A 19,346-nucleotide genomic window follows, 5' to 3' on the forward strand; every position below is an offset into this window, starting at 1 on the left:
TTATACGCAAAACATTGTGCATAGTGCTATCCCATCATTATAGTATGGGTACTATCATGAAAAACTTAGTATTGAAAGAAATTTTGATATGAAGATTGGTTTCAATATGTGATTATAACCAGGTAGTAAGATATTAATGATTTCTCTCCTACATTTTCTTTAGTGATTTAAAAAAAAAAAAAAAACTTTCTACCTGAAAACCACTTATGCTATCCTTTCCATTAAGGTCAGATGTCCATGTAGCTAGCCAGTAGTCTATAGCCACAATAACTGAATGCTTCAGTAGTTTGGAAAAAATCATTAAAAAAAGGAAGAAGAATCCTCCAGAAGTAAGGTATCTCCAGCAAGTCTTCCATGGCATTTTAGTCCTGAGTCTCAATACAGTGGACATGTTATCTTCTTCATCTTCCTCTTCTTCTTCCTCTGAATACCAAAAATGTAATAAAGCTTCATGTTGGTAACAAGTATTAAAAAAATTCTATTTTTCCTTAATTTATTTTAAAACTCAAAAGAAATCTATAACCAACACCTTAAATTACTTTAAAGCAGCTACTCTGGACAGGGAACCATGTCTTATCCTCTAAAGCAACTTGCTTTGGGTTTTTTGAAAAAGTTATCAATTTCTAAGGTATTTTTTTTTAATCATACTTTCCCACATATATCAGCATCATATATATGTTACTTCTGGTCATGGTGATTACCAGAAGCCTGAAGAAGTATTGCAATATATATGTATGAGATATAAATACATATATATTGCAATATCTATATATACATAGTATATATAGATATGCATATATGTGTATGAATATATACTCTATATTTTTAAAAAATTCTATTGGTTGAAACTTTTTATTCTGGTCTAATTCTTTAATTTGCTGTATAATATAGAAATAAATTAATTTTTATATAAAATAAATATGTATGTCTGGCAATATAATTCATAATTTGATTTATAATTTATAATTCCTACTTAAGAAATTGAGGATCTGTATATTTGTGTGTACATATGTATGCTAGATGAATAACACTTGCTAATAATCTTCAAGTCCATATGTAGATAAAATTGAATATGTAACTACTTGAGAATTCAAAATTAAAGATTTAGTTTTGAAACTATTCCATAAATATTATTGTTCTGTAAGAAATGACCAACAGAATGATTTCAGAAAGGCCTGGAGAGACTTACATGAACTGATGCTGAGTGAAATGAGCAGGACCAGAAGATCATTATATACTTCAACAACAATACTATATGATGATCAATTCTGATGGACGTGGCTCTCTTCAACAATGAGATGAATCAAATCAGTTCCAATAGAGCAGTAATAAACTGAACTAGCTACATCCAGTGAAAGAACTCTGGGAGATGACTATGAGCCACTACATAGAATTCCCAATCCCTCTATTTTTGTCTGCCTGCATTTTTTATTTCCTTCACAGGCAAATAGTACACTATTTCAAAGTCCAATTCTTTTTATACAGCAAAATGACTGTTTGGACATGTATACATATATTGTATTTAACTTATACTTTAACATATTTAACATGTATAGGTCAATCTGCCATATGGGGGAGGGGGTAGGGAGAAGGAGGGAAAAAGTTGGAACAAAAGGATTTGCAACTGTCAATGCTGAAAAATTACCTATGCATATATCTTGTAAATAAAAAGCTATAATAAAAAAGAAACTATTCCATAGCTTTCTAAAATACATAAAAGCCAACTACCAACAGAGAAATTTAAGTAGATAATTCTGAATAATTATAATCTATTATTTATTACCTGTTATTTAAATGATCAAAGAAAATATTTGGGGGTTAGTTTTTTCTGTGAATTTATAATCATCATAATCTTGTTTTTCATTTGGCTTGCTTAAATTTGGCCAAATATGAAAACAGCCTTAAAAAGGATGGAATGTTGTAGTAAATTTACCCTATGGACTTAAGTGACTTATCTTACAAACTTTTTGTCAACACATGTCAAGGCAATATAAATAGTTCATCTTGTTTCTCAAAATTCCCAATGCATCTCTTTCCCATACCACTAGTATTCATTCCAGAAAATTACAACAAAATAAATAGCTTTCTATTCCTCAATTCCATTATTTCCAAATTTGCCATGAGAACTTCATAAGGGTGATACTGCTCTAATCAAAATATGATTATTTTAACCTATATCTTTACCTCTATTCATTTCAAAGGGATTAACATCTTTCAAATGTATTGCCATAATAATCAACAGCTTCCTAGTGAAATGATTAGGTCATTATGGAAGAACTTTCTATATTTCTTTATCCTACTTTTGTTCTATTTATAGCTATCATACCTACAAGTTTAGTGGAATGAAAGGCATCAGATGAGTGACCTATATGTGTTTGTTTATTGTCTCACACTGTATTCTTCAGATCTCATTATTTCCAGAATTTCCCACTAGAATCAATATACTTTCTCTAAAATTTTTCAAACACTTCTTTTTTGTTCATCATATCTAAGACATACACATATTCAGTGTCCAAAGACAAAAGTCTGAAATCCACAATATCTATTCAAATTATCTTTATGAAGGATATTCTAAGAAATTGTCTACCTTCATCTTCATCTTCCATTTGTGCTTTGGCTTCTCTTGAATACATAGCTCTTCTGAGAGTTTTTCTTTCCAAGGTTGTTTGGTCAGCTTCCATATCCTATGATTAAAATTGTATAATGATTTGAGAATATTAAGACGTAGAGCTAAAAGATACCTTCACTTTAGAAAGAAAGAAACTTGGCCCAGAAATGTTAAGTGACTGGACCACAGTCAAAAGAGATAGGGAACAGCAGAACCAAGATTCGGACCAAAATCTTCAGACTCAACCATCGATCAATCAGCACTAAGTGTTTATGTGCTCTAGGAATACAAAAAAGGATGGAAAAGAACCAGTTCCTTTTGCCAAAAGTTCATAATCTAATGGGAGACAACATGGAAACAACAATAAATATATGATACATAGAGAGATAGAGAAATGTGGATAAAACATTAAAATAAGTCTTAGAAAGAAGGCACTAATATTTTTTTCCAGGAAGCTAGGAAAACCAGGAGATGAAATGAGAGACAGAGTTCCAAGCACAAATGACAGCCAGTGAATTCAGTGTCCAGTACATGAAAGAGTAAGAAAGCCAGTCACTGAATCACAGAATATGTGGAAGAGAATAAGGTGTAAGGAAATTGAAAAGGAGGAAAGGAACCATGACTCTTGCTCTACTGTAATTGTGTTATCTAAGGCAATCATTGATTGAAGAATCATTTTTATTTATGAACTACTAATTTATATTGGGTCTTTCTTGGTCCCTTAGCTGCTAGTGTCTTCTTGTCCTCCTAATTATCTTGTATCTTTCCACTGTATTTAAATATTATTGTTTTGTTATCCCTGAGAAATGGCAGAGGAAATTTTACTTTTTTCTTTGAATCCCCATTGATGAGCACAGTGCCTAGAACATAAAAGATATTTCATAAATATATTGATTGATTGACTAATCTTCCCATCCATGTTTTTAAAATTTCTTTAGTGTATTAATTGCTGAGCCAAGCAAGTATAAATTGATATGAAAATATGAACAAATCTTATTAGAATACATCATTCAGGCTATTATTCCTACTAACTTTATAAAGATATGGATTCATAGCATTCAAATTAGAACTATTCTTGAATAATGTTTTATAGATCAGGCTCAAAAAATCTCTGATCATTTTTGTCCTTTCCAGTTCCCTCCCTTCTAAACTCTTCCAGTTCCCTTTTAATTTACATTTAACTTTTTAATACATTTTTTCCTTGTACATCTGTGAATCCTTAACCTATAAAGCCTTGCAATAGATCAATTTCATTTCTCTCCTGCCTTGTGTTCTTTCTTATCCAACCCATTGTGCTCTAATACTGTGTAATTGTTGCTTCTTGCCATAAAGCAAGTAATACAAAAATTATTTGTTTAAAAAAAGATTCATTGTTTTATACCTAATATACTGTCATAACTATGATTTTCATATATGAAGAATTTAAGTATATATATGCATACATATATATATGTATATATATATATATATATTGCAGCCCATATTTCATTCTCTCCCCAGGTCCCCCAGATATCTACATAAGTAAATATTTTTCCATCATATCTAAATACATTTAAATTAACATTACTCCTGGCCTGTATAACACTATTGCTATAAAAATCTGGCCAGGGGTTCTCATTTTTTCCAGATATGTCTTCCAAAGTAAACCATAAATTGCCCTACTCCTAAAGCTTACATCATACACTTTTGTCCCTGGCATCTAATCCTATAAAAATGTGTCTTGGAGTCATCCCCAATAAATATATAATCAAGGTTCCCACAACACAATCCCTAAGTAGGCACTTGCTGACTATTCCTCAGAATCTTACTTTGTTAAATCCTCATTTGAAATAGCTCTAATCTCTTCATATATTTTAAATATATCTTTTCCCCCTGTGGGGACTCCTCATGTTATTGCGGTATGTATATTTCTCCTTTTTTTTCAGTTACATTATAATTTTTCAGCAATTACTTTTAGGAACTTGAATAACTTTTCAGGGTTAGATATCACCAGAACAATTTCAGCTATTCCTTCAGTCAACTTATAATTGAATACTCTACAATTATTTTTTTGATCCACCTTCATTCCTTTCTTTCAATGTCAGATTGGCTCTTGTCTGTGATTCTTTACTTAAGAAATATAAGGTCTAAATAAGTTCTTATTGTGTGAATGAGGAAAAAGAAGAGAAAGAAATGGAAAATCTTAAGACAAACCAGATCATACAAATAATATTTGAGGCCTAAACTTAAATTTACATATATTATATATATATATGTATATATATATATATATATATATATATATATATGTAACTATATATTTGGCCACTATTTCTACAGTAATATCATTAGAATTCTTTGTGTTTACTTATACTATTATTTTGATTAAAGAAATAAGTATGTACAATATTTTGATTTGAAATTAACAATTGGTGATATTTTTCTTAGGAAGTTTTATGAATTAGAGAATATGTTATCCTGCCCATCTTGATTTTTCAGTACTATTTACAATTACCTTTTCTAATTCTTGGTCTTGGCGATTCATAAGTGTTTTCCAGTGCTCATAAAGCTCAACATCTTTGTTTTGAATATCCTTCAAAGTTCCTTCCCTTAGTACATTACCATCCTTCATAGCTATGATCTAAAGGAAATAGATTATACATAAATTACATTTGCAAATTAAATAGCAAAATTTAATTTTCTTTATCTTTAAAATCACTGAAAACATTTTCAAGTCATTAGTTGTATAATTTTGAGAAAGTCATCACTAAACGTTTTTTCTCAGCTCTTACCCAATCAGCATGTGTCAGGTACTGTAATTTGTGGGTCACAAGTACAAGTGTCCTCTTGTCCTCTTGTAGAAATTTCAAAATCCCTTCCTGCATCAAATGATCACTCAAGTGAATATCCAATGCAGAGAATGGGTCGTCCTGAATCACACAAAGTTGCGAGAGAGAAGAGAACAACAAGTTATATTTTAGAAGTTGGTTTCTTATAGAAAATTTTAGTGGAAATTATTGGTATAATATTATTCTCCCAAACTGTCTCTAGATTGTACACTATCTTTTAAGTATTCATAAATTGTCACTTATTTACTTAAAACTCTTTCTTACTATGCTGTATTCTCTTCTTTCCTCTACTTAATTGAAGAAATTTGGCCTTTCTCTCTCTTTTGTCAAGGCCAAATCTCTCTCTGTTACTCTCTCTGTCTGTCTGTCTCTTTGTCTCTCTGTCTCTGTCTCTCTGTCTCTGTCTCTCCTCTCTCTGTCTCTCCTCTCTCTCTCTCTCTCTCTCTCTCTCTCTCTCTCTCTCTCTCTCTCTGAGGCAATTGGGGGGTTAAGTGAATTGTCCAGGGTAATATAGCAAATAAGTATTGAGTATCTGAGATCAGATTTAAACTCAAGTCCTTCTGACTCCAGGACTAGTGCTTTGTCTATTGTACTATCTAGTTGCCCCATCTCCTAAAGCTCTTTAGCCTTTCCTAGTTAAATACTCAGAAAGAATCTTCTAACCATCTTCTATATTTTCCCTCCATTCTCTTTCATTTCTCATTCTCCAGGATTAATTTTGATCCCACCACTCTCCTGAAATTTCAACTTTCAAGATTAAAAGTCTTCCCTTAAATATTAAGTTCAATGAGTTTTCTCTCCTCGATTATTATACTGCTTGCCTTCTTCTGACACTATTGACCAGTTCCACTCCCTGATCACTCTTCTCTGACTTCATGAATTTTGTGACACTTCCCTCTCTTTTCTGTTTGCTTGACTGATTAACTCCATGTTTGTCTCCTTTCATGGACCATCATTCTTCTGTGGCCCATTAAATAATTACTCAAAACTTCTGAATCTGCCTCTCTCTGTTCCTCTTCTCTGGTGATCTTATAAGTTCCCAGGAGTTCAGTTATCAATTGTGTGCAGGATATTATTCAATCCACATGTCTAGCCTTGCTCTCTTAATTGAACAACAATCCCATATTATCATCTGCTTATTGACTATCTCGAACTGGACATAGGTAGATAAAGATATTTCAAACTCATCCTATCTGAATTATATTCACATTTTCCCAAAATTTATCTCTTTGCAAGACAATAATTCTTTTAAAATCAAAACAGTCCTCATCACAATCCTTCAACTCACTGAGATTCAAATCTGAGAATCATATTTATTTTTTTCCTTTTCTCTCAATACCTATATCAAAGCAAGCTTCGTCAATTTTTAAAATTTGACTTTTTGTTCTGTCCTCTTCTTTTGTCTTATGTAACAAATAAATTAGTTCCTAGTTTGTTAAAAACTGTACTATTGAACACCGAGCCTGGAGTCAGTAAGACTTAATTTGGCCCCAGATACTTACTATGTGACCCAGAGCAAGTTACTTCCTCAACTTGTAAAATGGGATAATCTATCTCAAGGTGTTGTTGTCAGGATCAAATGAGATAATATTTATAAAGTGCTTAGTGCTTATTCCTTTTTCCTCCTCCCTTCCCTCTTACAACAAACTCTTAATTGATTTCCATGTCTCTTTGTTGTTCAGTTATTTCAGTTATGTCCAGCTCTTCATGACACTATTTGGGGTTTTCTTGGCAAAGATACTGGAGCAGTTTGCCATTTCCTTCTCCAGGTCATTTTATAAATGAAGAAATTGAGAGAAACTGGTTTAAGTGACTTGCCCAGAGACATCCAGCTAGTATCTGTGGTCACATCTGAACTCAGATCTTTCTGGCTCTAAGTCTGGGACTTCATCCATTGTGCCTCCTAGTTGCTGTCATCAGAATGTCTCTAATCTGCCATCTTCCACAAACCAACTACAAAGAATCCTTGTTTGGATGAAAAAGGAAGGAACAACATAGAATAAGAGCTATTGGGGATGGTAAAAGCTACTGAGGGATTTTTTAAAGATAGGGATGACACATATTTTTATAGTTTAATAGGGAAGGAATCAGATTATTGGGAGAAACTAAAGATTGATGAGGGAGAAATTACAGTAGTGGAAATATGTTAGAGAAGATGGGAAAGGAGGAAATTAATTAATTAATAAAGAAGGATTTATGTGTCAGGCATTATGTTAGGCTCTTGGAAAACATTAAAAATGATAACATCTATTGTTAAGGAGCTCATATTCTATTGGGGAATACAACATGTACATATGTAAGTGTGTACAGAATAAACAAAATAAATAAAAGAGATTTACATACAAACCAATAATTATTTAAATTATTATTAAAGACACAAGTAGGTAGGAAAAATTTGATATAGGATAAGGTAGGGTAAGGAAGGGTGTTTAGATTAAGGGGAATGAGATAAAGTATGTAGATTAATGAGAATGGGATAAAGATGAAGGGGAAAGGTTAGAGAAGATAAAGGAAGGATTCATTGGTGGGGAAAGTTAAGTAATGGGAAGGTAAGTTAAGATGTAGAACTAAAATAGGAGACTTAGCAGGGATAGGAAATAAGATATCTATCTATCTATCTATCTATATATGTATATATGTATGTAAACGCAATAACAATGATCAGTAGTAGTAATCTTGATCTCAAATTCAAGTTTAAAAGATTCAATCAAGAGAAAAATCTAAATTATATGTCAGTGTCTATATATATGGAGATATGTATGTATATATGTGTGTGTGCATATAAATATGTGTGTACAGGTATGTAGTGTATACAAACATATAAACTTAATTAGCTTGCTTGGGGGAATTGGGAGGGATGAAAAAGGGGCAAAGAATAAAGTAAAAAGTACACAGCAGATAACAAAAAAAAAACCTATAATGAAGCAAATGGACAGTCATGAATATAATGTCTTCTGTTATTATATAGGTTTTCTTGAAATGGAAATTTATTGTTGTATATTTTGAATTTTCCTTAAATTCTTCTGGGCACATGACAGTTTTTTTTCCCTTTGTTTTCCTTTTTCTATTTTTCGTTTCTTATTTATGTTGTTTTAAGTAAATTTTTTTAAAATAAAAAAGACACTAGTAGCAGATGTGGAAGAGATTAGGGCAGGCATCTTGTAGAAGATTTGACCTGTCTTAAGGAAAGTGAGAAATTCAGAAAGGTAGGAAAAAGGAAGAAGCATATTCCAAGCATGAAGGATAGCTAGTGCAGAGGTACAAGAGGGATTTTATAAATTAGGAATCCACTGTAATGATCTAGGAAATAAGTGATGAGGCTATGAACTAAGGTGGCAATTGATAGAAAATGGTAAGTTTAGTAGAGGAAAAGGACTATGGAAGGACAAATAATGAGGGTTTTTTTGGACATGATAAATTGAAAATATAGAAGACAAAGTGCATATATATATATATATATGTATGCATGTGTGTATATATATATATGTATGCATGTGTGTGTATATATATATATATATATGTATGCATGTGTGCAGAATTTTAGGGCACAACTACATTGATGGTATTAGGTATATAAATGATCATCTAGGAAATTATTAAAGAACATTTATATAAATAAGAAGAATTCAAGAAGTGTATCACAAGAACTCAAAGAGAAAAGAGCATCCAAAGGGAAGAAGCAGTGAACAGTGTAAAATATAGCAAAGGTCAAGGAGGATGAGGGCAAAGAAAAGAACATTAAATTTGGCGATTAAAGATTTTTGGTGACTTGGGAGCAGTGATTTAAGAGGAATGAGATTATAAGTCAGATGGCAAAGGAATCAGGGTTATGTATAAAGGCAGTAACCTAGTGAAAAAGATCAATCTCTTCAAAAAAAAATCCGGGATAAAACAGTCATAAATTAAATCAAAGTATCGTGAGGTTTGGAAAGGGGAAAAATAAGCTCAGGGGAAATGGCTCATTAGATAAAAATGGCAATTCTAGTCGATATTGTTATATGATATCCTCTATGATGTTCATCAACACATAAATAGGATCACAGAATTTGGATGGTGGGAATAATTCAGGAATGGGGGTTGGCAAGGCATAAGCAAAGATATGACAAGAGTTAAGGAATTCAAAGTCAGAAGATAGTGTACACTGAACCAGATTCAACAAAGGTTTAAGTTTGGGAAGGAAGGAGAATATAGTCAAAGCAGAGGTGATGAACAGCTCAAACTACATATACAAATACTGGTTAAAGACTTTTCAAGTAAAGGTATTCTCGTCTAGGTACAGAGTAAAAACAAAAATGCATGTTTTAGGTTTATGTGAAACACCAGCTAACACTTTCATCCAAATGTTTGTTTCACCTAGTATGGTTTAACTTATAACAAGTAATAAGTAATATAAACTTATATGGCTCCATATGATCTATAGAATGAAAAATAATATCTTGTTTGGCTTTCTCAATCCTTTGCAAACCATTTCTTACTTTTTGCTCCTTTTGTATTTTATTCCCTTCCCCTACTCTATGATCTAGCAACACTATCTTTCTTCTCTTGACATTTGATCTTTTTGTTCCATACTTTTTTACTGGCTGTCTCCAATACTTTCTCTACATACTTCTACTAATAGACTCCCTAATATTTACTTTCTGTGAGAGATCTCACACTCCTTTTGAGATTATCCAATTATTTATACACATGCACATACATGAGTATATGCATTTGTATATGTGCCTGTTGTATATCTATATAGTTATTTGTAGGTTAAATGAAAAACGTGAGCTTCCTATGGGGAGGAATTATGATTTTTTACTTTCCTTTGCATCTCTAGTGCTTAATAAAAGCACTGGTATAGAAAAAACTAAATATATGCTATTTGACCTACTGCCTTACTGAGAAGGCTTTATTCCACCCCTTCTGAGATGTCAATCATTTATTCAAGGTCATTCTTGCAAAACTGAGAGAAATTACAAAGTTCAGGTTTCCCATACAGGTAACATCCTATTACCTTAACTGGCTTAGTTCATTGCATCTGTGTCTTGATACTATACAGACCTCAGAATATATCTCAGCTGCATTTAAAAGCTAAATCCCTAATAGATAAATATGGCATGGAAGCAAGCTGTTTTTAGAAAAATTAAAAAGTATAATATTCAAAAGCAGAAAAATTCTGGTTATTTATAATTTCATAAATGGAAATATCACCAACATATAAAATGTTAAGTTACACTAAAGTTACTATGACATATTAGAATTATTCATTGATAAAAATAGCATAAAAAGTCTAAATATATATATTTTTAAGATTTACATGAAGTGAAACCAATTCATATTATAGAATACTCTCACTACTGAGGATATATTTCAGTAGTCCATTTAGTCAGACTTCAAGGCAGCTGCATTTATTCAGACTGAATCTCTAGGAAAATGCGAGTTTGGGGTAATTCAGGAAGCCACTATGGTTATAATCCAGATGTCTTTAGGACTTATTTCTGGCTCCAGTAAAGCAGAAGAAAATATTTCCTTTTGTAACAGAGACTAAAGAATTCCCAGAGTACTCCCCATTTTCTGGTAAATTCTGAGCGTGTAAATAAGCAATATAAAATGGATTTCAGCTGAGTTTTCATAATCTAGTTTCTCTGGATTGTCTATAAAGGTATAATGGTAATAGCTTGGTGGACTAAATTCAGAACCTTGGCTCAAATACTGTGGGTAAGTCATTTCATCTCCATGGACATTTGTTTCCTCATTTATAAAATGAGGGTAGACTGGTTTTATGGAATAAATGACCTCTGAGATTCTTTCCAGCATGCTGGAACTGGCTGATCCTGGCTCATAAGAATCAGTTTCTAAATTTTTAGCACAAGCATTTATGCCTTGAAAATTGGCAAATTAGGGCTAGATTTATTGTTTTGGTGATTGTCTAGACTTAAGAAAATGAAGGAGAAAATGTTAATTATACATTTTTTAGAGAGCCAGTTGTAAAACCTTTACCAGCACAACCCTGATTCTCACTCTAGTTCTGTACTCTCTCTTCTTTCCCTTTTGACAAGTTCAGGTGGTAGTAATTTGCATAGCAAGCAAAGATTTTATGGCAAAACAAAGGGAACGTCTATTTCATTGGGCCTTTTGTTTTGGTTACTGATTACATTTTAATAGGAATGAAATTCGATACATTACAATATTATTTACTATCATGTTGCAATTAGAGTTTATGGAAATTTAAAGATTTGTAGTTATAAAAGTTCTTAAAACCATCATCATCTAGCCCTCTCATTTTACACTTAAGAAAACCAAGGTCCATTGAAGGATAAGTGACATTTTTAATACAAATATTAAATGGCAGAAACAAGATTCAAAGCTAGATGTTATTGTAGAGTTCATGTTCCTTCCACTGCAAATTGTTACCTTGAGTTAATAAGATGAATTAAAATGTGGAAAAGAGTGTATTTTTATCTCTGAAGGAGTTTTCTTGTTATTTATCCATTTTTCAGTCGTGTCCAACTCTTCATGAACCCATTTGGGGTTTTCTTAAAAGAGATACTAGAGTAGCTTTTTTATTTCCTTCTCTTACTCATTTGACAGATGAGGAAACTGAAATTCAGGGTCCAGGGTCACATAGCTAGTAAGCGTCTGAAGTCTGAAATTTGAACTCAGGTTCTCCAGGCTCCAGGCCTTTTTGCTCTATCCGCTATCCACTTGGCTGCCCTTCAGGGGAAGATCATATATTTTTTCTAGAAGTTCCAAAGCCATAGCTACATTTTCTATTTAGACTCATGACCTTGAGACTATTCTTTGGTCCTATTTGGTCCCAAATACTGAGTCTGGGGGCAAAGTTTATCTAATTCCATCTTGTTTGCATGATTGTGAGAGTGGGAGACAGATTACTAACATGTCTGTGATACTACAAGACAACTGTAGATAGAGGCCTTCCTGGGAGTTGGGGAGGTTGTGGATGAAAAGAATAGGGGGTGCATTAAGTGTAGCAAAAATAAGGCACATAAGCAGACCCGTGAGAAAGGAGGCAAGCCCATATCCTGAACATATTTTGCTTATACCCTTTTGTTTGCTAATTTTCTCCCCATCACACTGTGAGATTCTTGAAAGCAAGAACTATCTTCTATGTTTCCTTGAGTTCCCAATACTTAGAATAATACATAACATATAATATTTAATTTGATAAATGTCTACTGACTGCCTGAGACTATGGCAAGACTGTCAGCAAAAAGAATCATGAACTCTTAGGGAAGGAAACATATTAAAACGTATTTCCATTGTTTAACCAATTAATTCTTGTTATGAATAAATTTGAACTGTTTTCAGTTGAATTATAATAAAGAAAATACATTTAGGGTAGTTTTTAAGAGATATATAACCAGGGTATTTTTGGTTACCTAGCCTACCTAGCCATGTAAAATAAATAAGAATAATAATAAATAATAATAATTAATAAATTAAATAAATCAATTAATTTAATTAATAATTAAATAATGATTAATTATTGTATTATATTATATATTATATAATTATATATTATATTATATATTAATAATAACAAATAATTAATAAATTTAATAAATTAATTAAATAATAATTATAATAATAATAATAAATAAATAAATAAATAAGAATATTTCTTAATAAAGAACATAAAACTTTAACAAGGCAAACTAAAATAATCATATGGTAGAAGATGAGGGTAGTGCTACAAAAAAGTAAAACATCAAATACATATTGGATTTAATTTATTGACAACTTCATTTGTCCAAAAAAATATATAATGGAAAATTGGACTCTGGATATGGTTTTGATAGACAAAAGAAAGAAACCCTGAAAGAAAGTGACTACCTCAGCTTGTCATTCACAGTATCAGATAAAGACAACACTACAAATAAATATTAAAATAGCTTGATTTATAAGCATTTACAAATTAATACAGAAGTCACTAAGAACCACTATGGGTTGGCTAAGAACAAATCAGGTAAAAATACTTCCTTTCCATGTTTGATTCATTTTTGTAGATCATAGACCTGTCAAAGAATTTGACAAAGTCTCCCATATGTTTGTCAAAAAATATAAACTTGGTACACTTGTTGAACATATGACTAAGAATTCTTATTAGTGGGTCTATAACAATTTAAATTGATATGTGTTCTTAAGTTTTGTTATTTGTTCTTTTACAACATGGGCCATAATGGTATTCCTGATAAACTTATAAGTCTGACATTTTAAATCAATGAATGTAGTCAGTGACACAAAAAGGTCATGGTAAGTAGCTATTCTAATGACAGAAAACTGAGAAATAAAGTCAATATAACTGATGACACTCTCAATGTTTAAAATTATTACATAAAACTGGGCCAAAACAAATCAGATTTGATTTGACAATAATAAATCAGAATTCCTGCAATTGGCTTCAAAAACTAAACTACTGAAATACAGGATGGAAGAAAGCTGTCTTGGAATAGTTAATGTGAAAACTACATAAAATTTTAGTTATGTACAACACTAATGTAACTATCAAAAGAAAATGCAAATTTAGGCTGAATTAATTTAAATATAATTAATAGGTTATCTAAAATACAGAAATCTGCATTTACCATAATATACATGCAATAGTTTGGAGAGGAGGATTTTAAGAAGAGTGTTGACAAACTGGAATTGGCTCAGCAGTAGGGGAGGACGGACGATTTTTATCTGACTCATTGCAATTCACTGTTCTGTCAAAAGCACTACCATTATTCTAGTCACTCAGGTTGGAAATATCACTTTAGATTCTCTACTTTTCTTTACAACTCACATTGAATCAGTTACCAAATCCTGTCAATTATATTCTTATATCTCTCACATCTGTCCCCTTGTTTCATTTATACTGCCCCCACCCTAATATAGGTCCTTATCACTTCTTACATAGATTATTGTAATGTCTTTCTTACAATTTTCCTAGCCAGTAATCTCATCATTCTCTAATCCATCCTTCATATTGTCACTGGAATAATTGTAATATTCAGGTCGTTAAAACCTTTCACAATTCTTCTAAAAAATTTCAGGAGCTTTCTCATTTCTTACAGGATAAAATACAAACTATATGTAAAGTTTGACACAAAGCAAGAAAAAACTTACCTATTTCATAGTTGTGGCATATTATTTTCCTATATGTACTTTAAGTAAAAATCAAACACTCTGGACTACAGCCTATTAAGCAACCTTTGTTCTATTGTCTCTGAATACTTTAGTTGTTGTTTGCCCTTTATTTTCAGAGAAGACCAGTGATCTAACAGAATGATTTCTTGACTTGCATGTGAGTTAGATATAAGTAAGTCTGAACCGCACAAACTCATCAGCCTTATTTTTTCTTCCATAGCCATCAAAGCACAATGGCAAGTTGAAAGCCCAGGATGCATGGAAAGACCTTGACATCTTTGACATCTAACCAAGCTCTAAGCACTCCACAGCACCTGCTTATGCTACTTTTATGGCCATTGGAATAAATCACCTGCCCATTTCTTTGAGAAAAGTCTTAGTTTTTAAATACTTTCCCCTCATCTTCAACTATTGAAATCTATTTCTTTCTTCAAGTTACAGCTCAGACACTGACTCCATGTGCTGGATCTTGGGTCAGAAGATTTGGGTTTAAATCCTGTTTTTCTCACTTAACACTTTACTATTCATGTTACTTTCCATGAATCATTTAAGTTCCCTGAAACATTGTTACCTCATCTGTAAAATGACATGCTTAACTAGAAAGTCTTTGAAGTTCCTTCTAGCTCTGTATTTATAGTCCTATTCTTCTCAAAGCTATCCTAAGTCTTCAAGTTGAAAGTTAGCTCTTCCTCAAAAAATTTCCCTAAAACACTAATTTTTTTCTCTGCCATGATTTTTGCATTATTTATATTTATATTCTTTGACCTTTATTTTATATTTATTTATGTTCATACCATATTCCTCTTTTAGTCTGCCCAGTGCAATGCCTTGCGCAAAATAAATTTAATATGTGTTTTCTGACTAGTCTCAGAAGGCAATATTGAACAAGCCATTGAAAATCTACCTTCCCAAAGATCATTTTTGTACATCCAGATAGACTTAAAAATTAATTCAGTAAAACATTTAAGAAGCACCCATATTTATTGCAAAAATTATTTTAATAATTAGGGAAATAAATATTTTATCAAATTCTTTCTTTAAGACAACTATGCTTCTAATATTGGTGGAAAATGTTCAATAAAATCTTAGCACAAAAGACGATAGGAAAATATCCAATAAATTATTTATTATACAAAATTGAATTATACTAGAAATACAAAGATAGCTAAACATCAGGAAAACAATTAGACTAAGCAATCTTTTAGCCTACAACAACCAAAATCACATAACGCAAAAGCAGTGTCTGACAAAATATACTCAGTTAGGCTACACCATACACAAACACATAAACACACGTACATATGCATGCTACTAGAAAAGAAAGGTAGGCATAGAAGGTCAATTTTAAAATGTTTGAACTGTATTGGCATAAAATTTCAATTGTTTTATTCCATAAATCTACTTAAAATACTCATTATCAGTATATTCCAACTTAGTACCCTTTTATATTAACTTAGTTAAGTATACCTACTTTTTTTGCTGCGGCAATTGGGGTTAAACGACTCAGGTCCTCCTGATTTCAGGACTAGTGCTCTATCCACTGTACCACCTAGCTGCCCCAAGTATACCTCTTTTTTCTTGCTCCTAAAACTTGTTTTTAGACCCAGATGCAAAAGACAATAATGAAAAACCTTTCCCTCATTCCAAATAATTGCATTATCTTGGTTTAAAATTTTGCAAAATATAGCTTTTTGGAAATATCCACAATTTTTTTAAGTACTGCCCTTGCTTATTGAGACTAAAGATATTCTCAGTTTTTCTAAAATAAGCAATTTTAATATGATTTTTAAAATGTGTCTAAAGCCGAAAGTTATCATTATTTGCAATGGAAAAATCTTACTCGCTTTCCCAACAAGTTTCCCAAAACAAGATCTCCTTATCTTTTTTAAGTGACATGGTTTTAGAAATGCCAATAATAACAAGTATGACAAATTTAAAAAGTTAAAGGTAACCACATTAACAGAAAAGAAACAAAACCTATTTGCAAATAATATGATGGTTTACATCAAAGACCCTAGATAATCAGCAAAGAAAACACCTGAGTCCATTTGTAGCATTAAGATATATGAATCCTGACATGAAATCCTGAAAATTGTCACATTTCTAATAAAGCGCAGGGACAAGTGGTGGCCCTGGGGGGTTAGAGGTGTAGAATGCTGGGCCTAGAATCAGGAAGATCCACATAAATCAATGTTCTGAAAATATTTGATGAATTAAAATTATAGCACTGAAACTTTTCCACGTGTATTACTATAGTTCAACAAACTACTTGTAATTCCTTGAAATACTTAGTTCTCTGGAAGGAAAAACTTAGTCATTTAGCACTGATCCCATAATGTTGTGTGCTGTCCATATTCAGCACTATGGCTCTCTGTTATCTTTCTCCATCCCCTCTGCCTGATCTAACTCTGTGTTCTATAAATCCATAAATTTAATCCATGTTTTCTTGGATAAATGAAGACTCCTCTTAGTCTCTAAATATTTACTTCTTTATGATGAAAAAAATTAAATATAAAACCAAAAGGAAATATTCTTACCAAGAAGACAATGTTGGTGTTTTGATAGAGAGCTCGAGCTACACAGATTCTTTGTCTTTGACCTCCACTTAAATTAATCCCCTAATAAATATAATAGATCATAAATATCAGTCATTTGAGCAAACAAAATGATTTGTGTACAACAAGTTATAAAAATCAAAACTATTTTTTAAACAAAATCATCCTTCTTAATATCAGGACTTTAACAATTTCTAATACTATAAGTTTAAATCACTTCTAAGGAGAATGAAGGGGGGAATAAGCATTTAAATGATGTCACCTACATGCCAGGGGTTGTGCTAAGAAATTTACAAATATTATTCAATTTAATCCTCACAACAATCTTGCAACAGAGGTGCTGTTATTTTCCTCATTTTACAGTTGAGTAAATTGAAGGATAAAAGCTTAGTCACTTGGTCAGGGTCACACAAATTATAAGTAACTGAAATCAGATTTGAATTTAGGTCTTCCAGACTCTAAGACCCACAGTTCTATCCACTGCACCACTTAGCTACTTCTTATGTTAATGGTACATTCATATGATAACTCTCCTGACCAAAACTTAATTATGTCAAGATAAGTTTTATATTTACTACTGAATAGAACTTTTGTTTTATAGATATATGACAAGTGAATAGTAATGAATCAATGAATGGTATTATGTATAAAAAGAAATGTAATAAATAATAATGAGTATTATATAGTTTTATTATCACTTTTTTCTGAAGCTACTAATTGATTCTTTACTTTAGATTTATGTTATGTTAATATCTCAGGAAAGATCTTCTGCTTAGCAACATGTTCTTCTGGTAGTCAAATAGCTAAGGTTTCAGGCTGGAAAGGTATTTAGGGTTTTGCTTGAATAGCAGAGATAAGTCTGAGGCAATTTTTACAAAATGATAAAAAGACATTCTGTCAGGGAAGAAACATTAGAGGATTGCAGAGGAAAAAGTTATAAGTACCAATCTTGATGCACAAAACAATGCATAGCTAACAAAATACTGAATAAAAACATTTTAGTCAACATGAGGATGTAATACTGGTACAATATTAAGAAAATAATGATCATCTAATAGACACTTTTTGGACTGAATCAAGCATTGAACATCAGTTTCTGCCAAATTATGTTTGTGAGGATCTGTTATAAGCAGTCTATATTTAACCCAGTGACTAGAAGAGATGGATACAATTATTCTGGAGATACTTAAGGAATACTAAATCTTACCTGAAAACTGTTGTCTGGTATTCTTACCAAGGACACTTCTTAGTCCCTCTATCCCAGTATATTTATAGCACAGAATTCTATAACAATGGGAAACTAACTGTTCCTATAAGTTCATTTCTCTCTACTTGCTTTGATTCACTAATCCTAGAAACAGGACTACAAATGACCTCTAATGCTGGACTTTGGAAATAATAATCCCAAACTTGCAATACCTGAATCAACATGAATATTTAAGAAAATTGCCTGAGACCTCATTTCTTACATAATACCTCCCTTCCCCCCCAAAAAAATGTAATTCTGTTTCAGAAAGGCTTTCTTATGGAACCATTGAAATGATTTTGAAAGTCTGAGTAAGAGTGCTCAGGATGAAACAAAGCAAGTAGAGAGAAATTAACTTATAGGAATAGTTGGTTTCCCATTATTATAGAATACTACTTAGGTTATCAGCTCTTATTATATTTTATGGAACATTAATGAAAAAAGTCAAAGGCTTTTTTATATTGTTTTTTAAATAAATTATAGATTAACAAGGATTATATAACTTTTAACTTACCCTTTCTCCAATTTCAGTCTGGTCTCCAAATGGTAACAAATCAATATCTGGTTGAAGGGAACAGGCATCAGTGACAGCTTTGTACCTGCAGAAAAAAAGATGAATTTTAGTTCTGGGTTCAAAGCTTAGTAACTAATTTTGGAATCCTGGTAGTTATAAGTTGAAGTCTCACTAATTTTGGGTAAAGATAAAACTAGACAATATAAGCTATTTATAAATATTAGTGAAAGTTTCATACTTTTTAAGATCTGTATGCACAGAAAGTGAAACATAGAAAATTGCTTAAATATATATGTGAAGAAAAGAGCCAAATGGTGAAAGATAACCTTAGACTTCCCATTGAATCCTATTTTTCATGAGGAGACTCCATTTATCATGATGATATATCATATAAACAAGCATAGAAAGGGGAAATCGTGGAAATGCAGAAACTATTGGATCCACCATTTGAAAAACGTTAGTC

General features: G+C 31.7%; 1 protein-coding gene across 2 annotated transcripts in view; it reads right to left on the reverse strand.

The window, feature by feature from the left end:
* ABCC9 (ATP binding cassette subfamily C member 9) overlaps positions 1-19,346 on the reverse strand; it is a 184,178-nt gene that overhangs the window by 61,074 nt on the left and 103,758 nt on the right. For both annotated transcript variants that reach the window (XM_023504489.2, XM_023504488.2), the window contains 6 exons: positions 18,884-18,968; positions 17,106-17,186; positions 5,380-5,517; positions 5,103-5,228; positions 2,588-2,684; positions 194-423 (listed from right to left, as the gene is read on the reverse strand). In XM_023504489.2, the coding sequence (XP_023360257.1) occupies positions 194-423; positions 2,588-2,684; positions 5,103-5,228; positions 5,380-5,517; positions 17,106-17,186; positions 18,884-18,968 (757 nt within the window). The remainder of the gene's footprint in view (positions 1-193; positions 424-2,587; positions 2,685-5,102; positions 5,229-5,379; positions 5,518-17,105; positions 17,187-18,883; positions 18,969-19,346) is intronic.

This window comes from Sarcophilus harrisii, chromosome 5 (assembly GCF_902635505.1).
Source record: "Sarcophilus harrisii chromosome 5, mSarHar1.11, whole genome shotgun sequence".
Taxonomy (NCBI): Eukaryota; Metazoa; Chordata; class Mammalia; order Dasyuromorphia; family Dasyuridae; genus Sarcophilus; species Sarcophilus harrisii.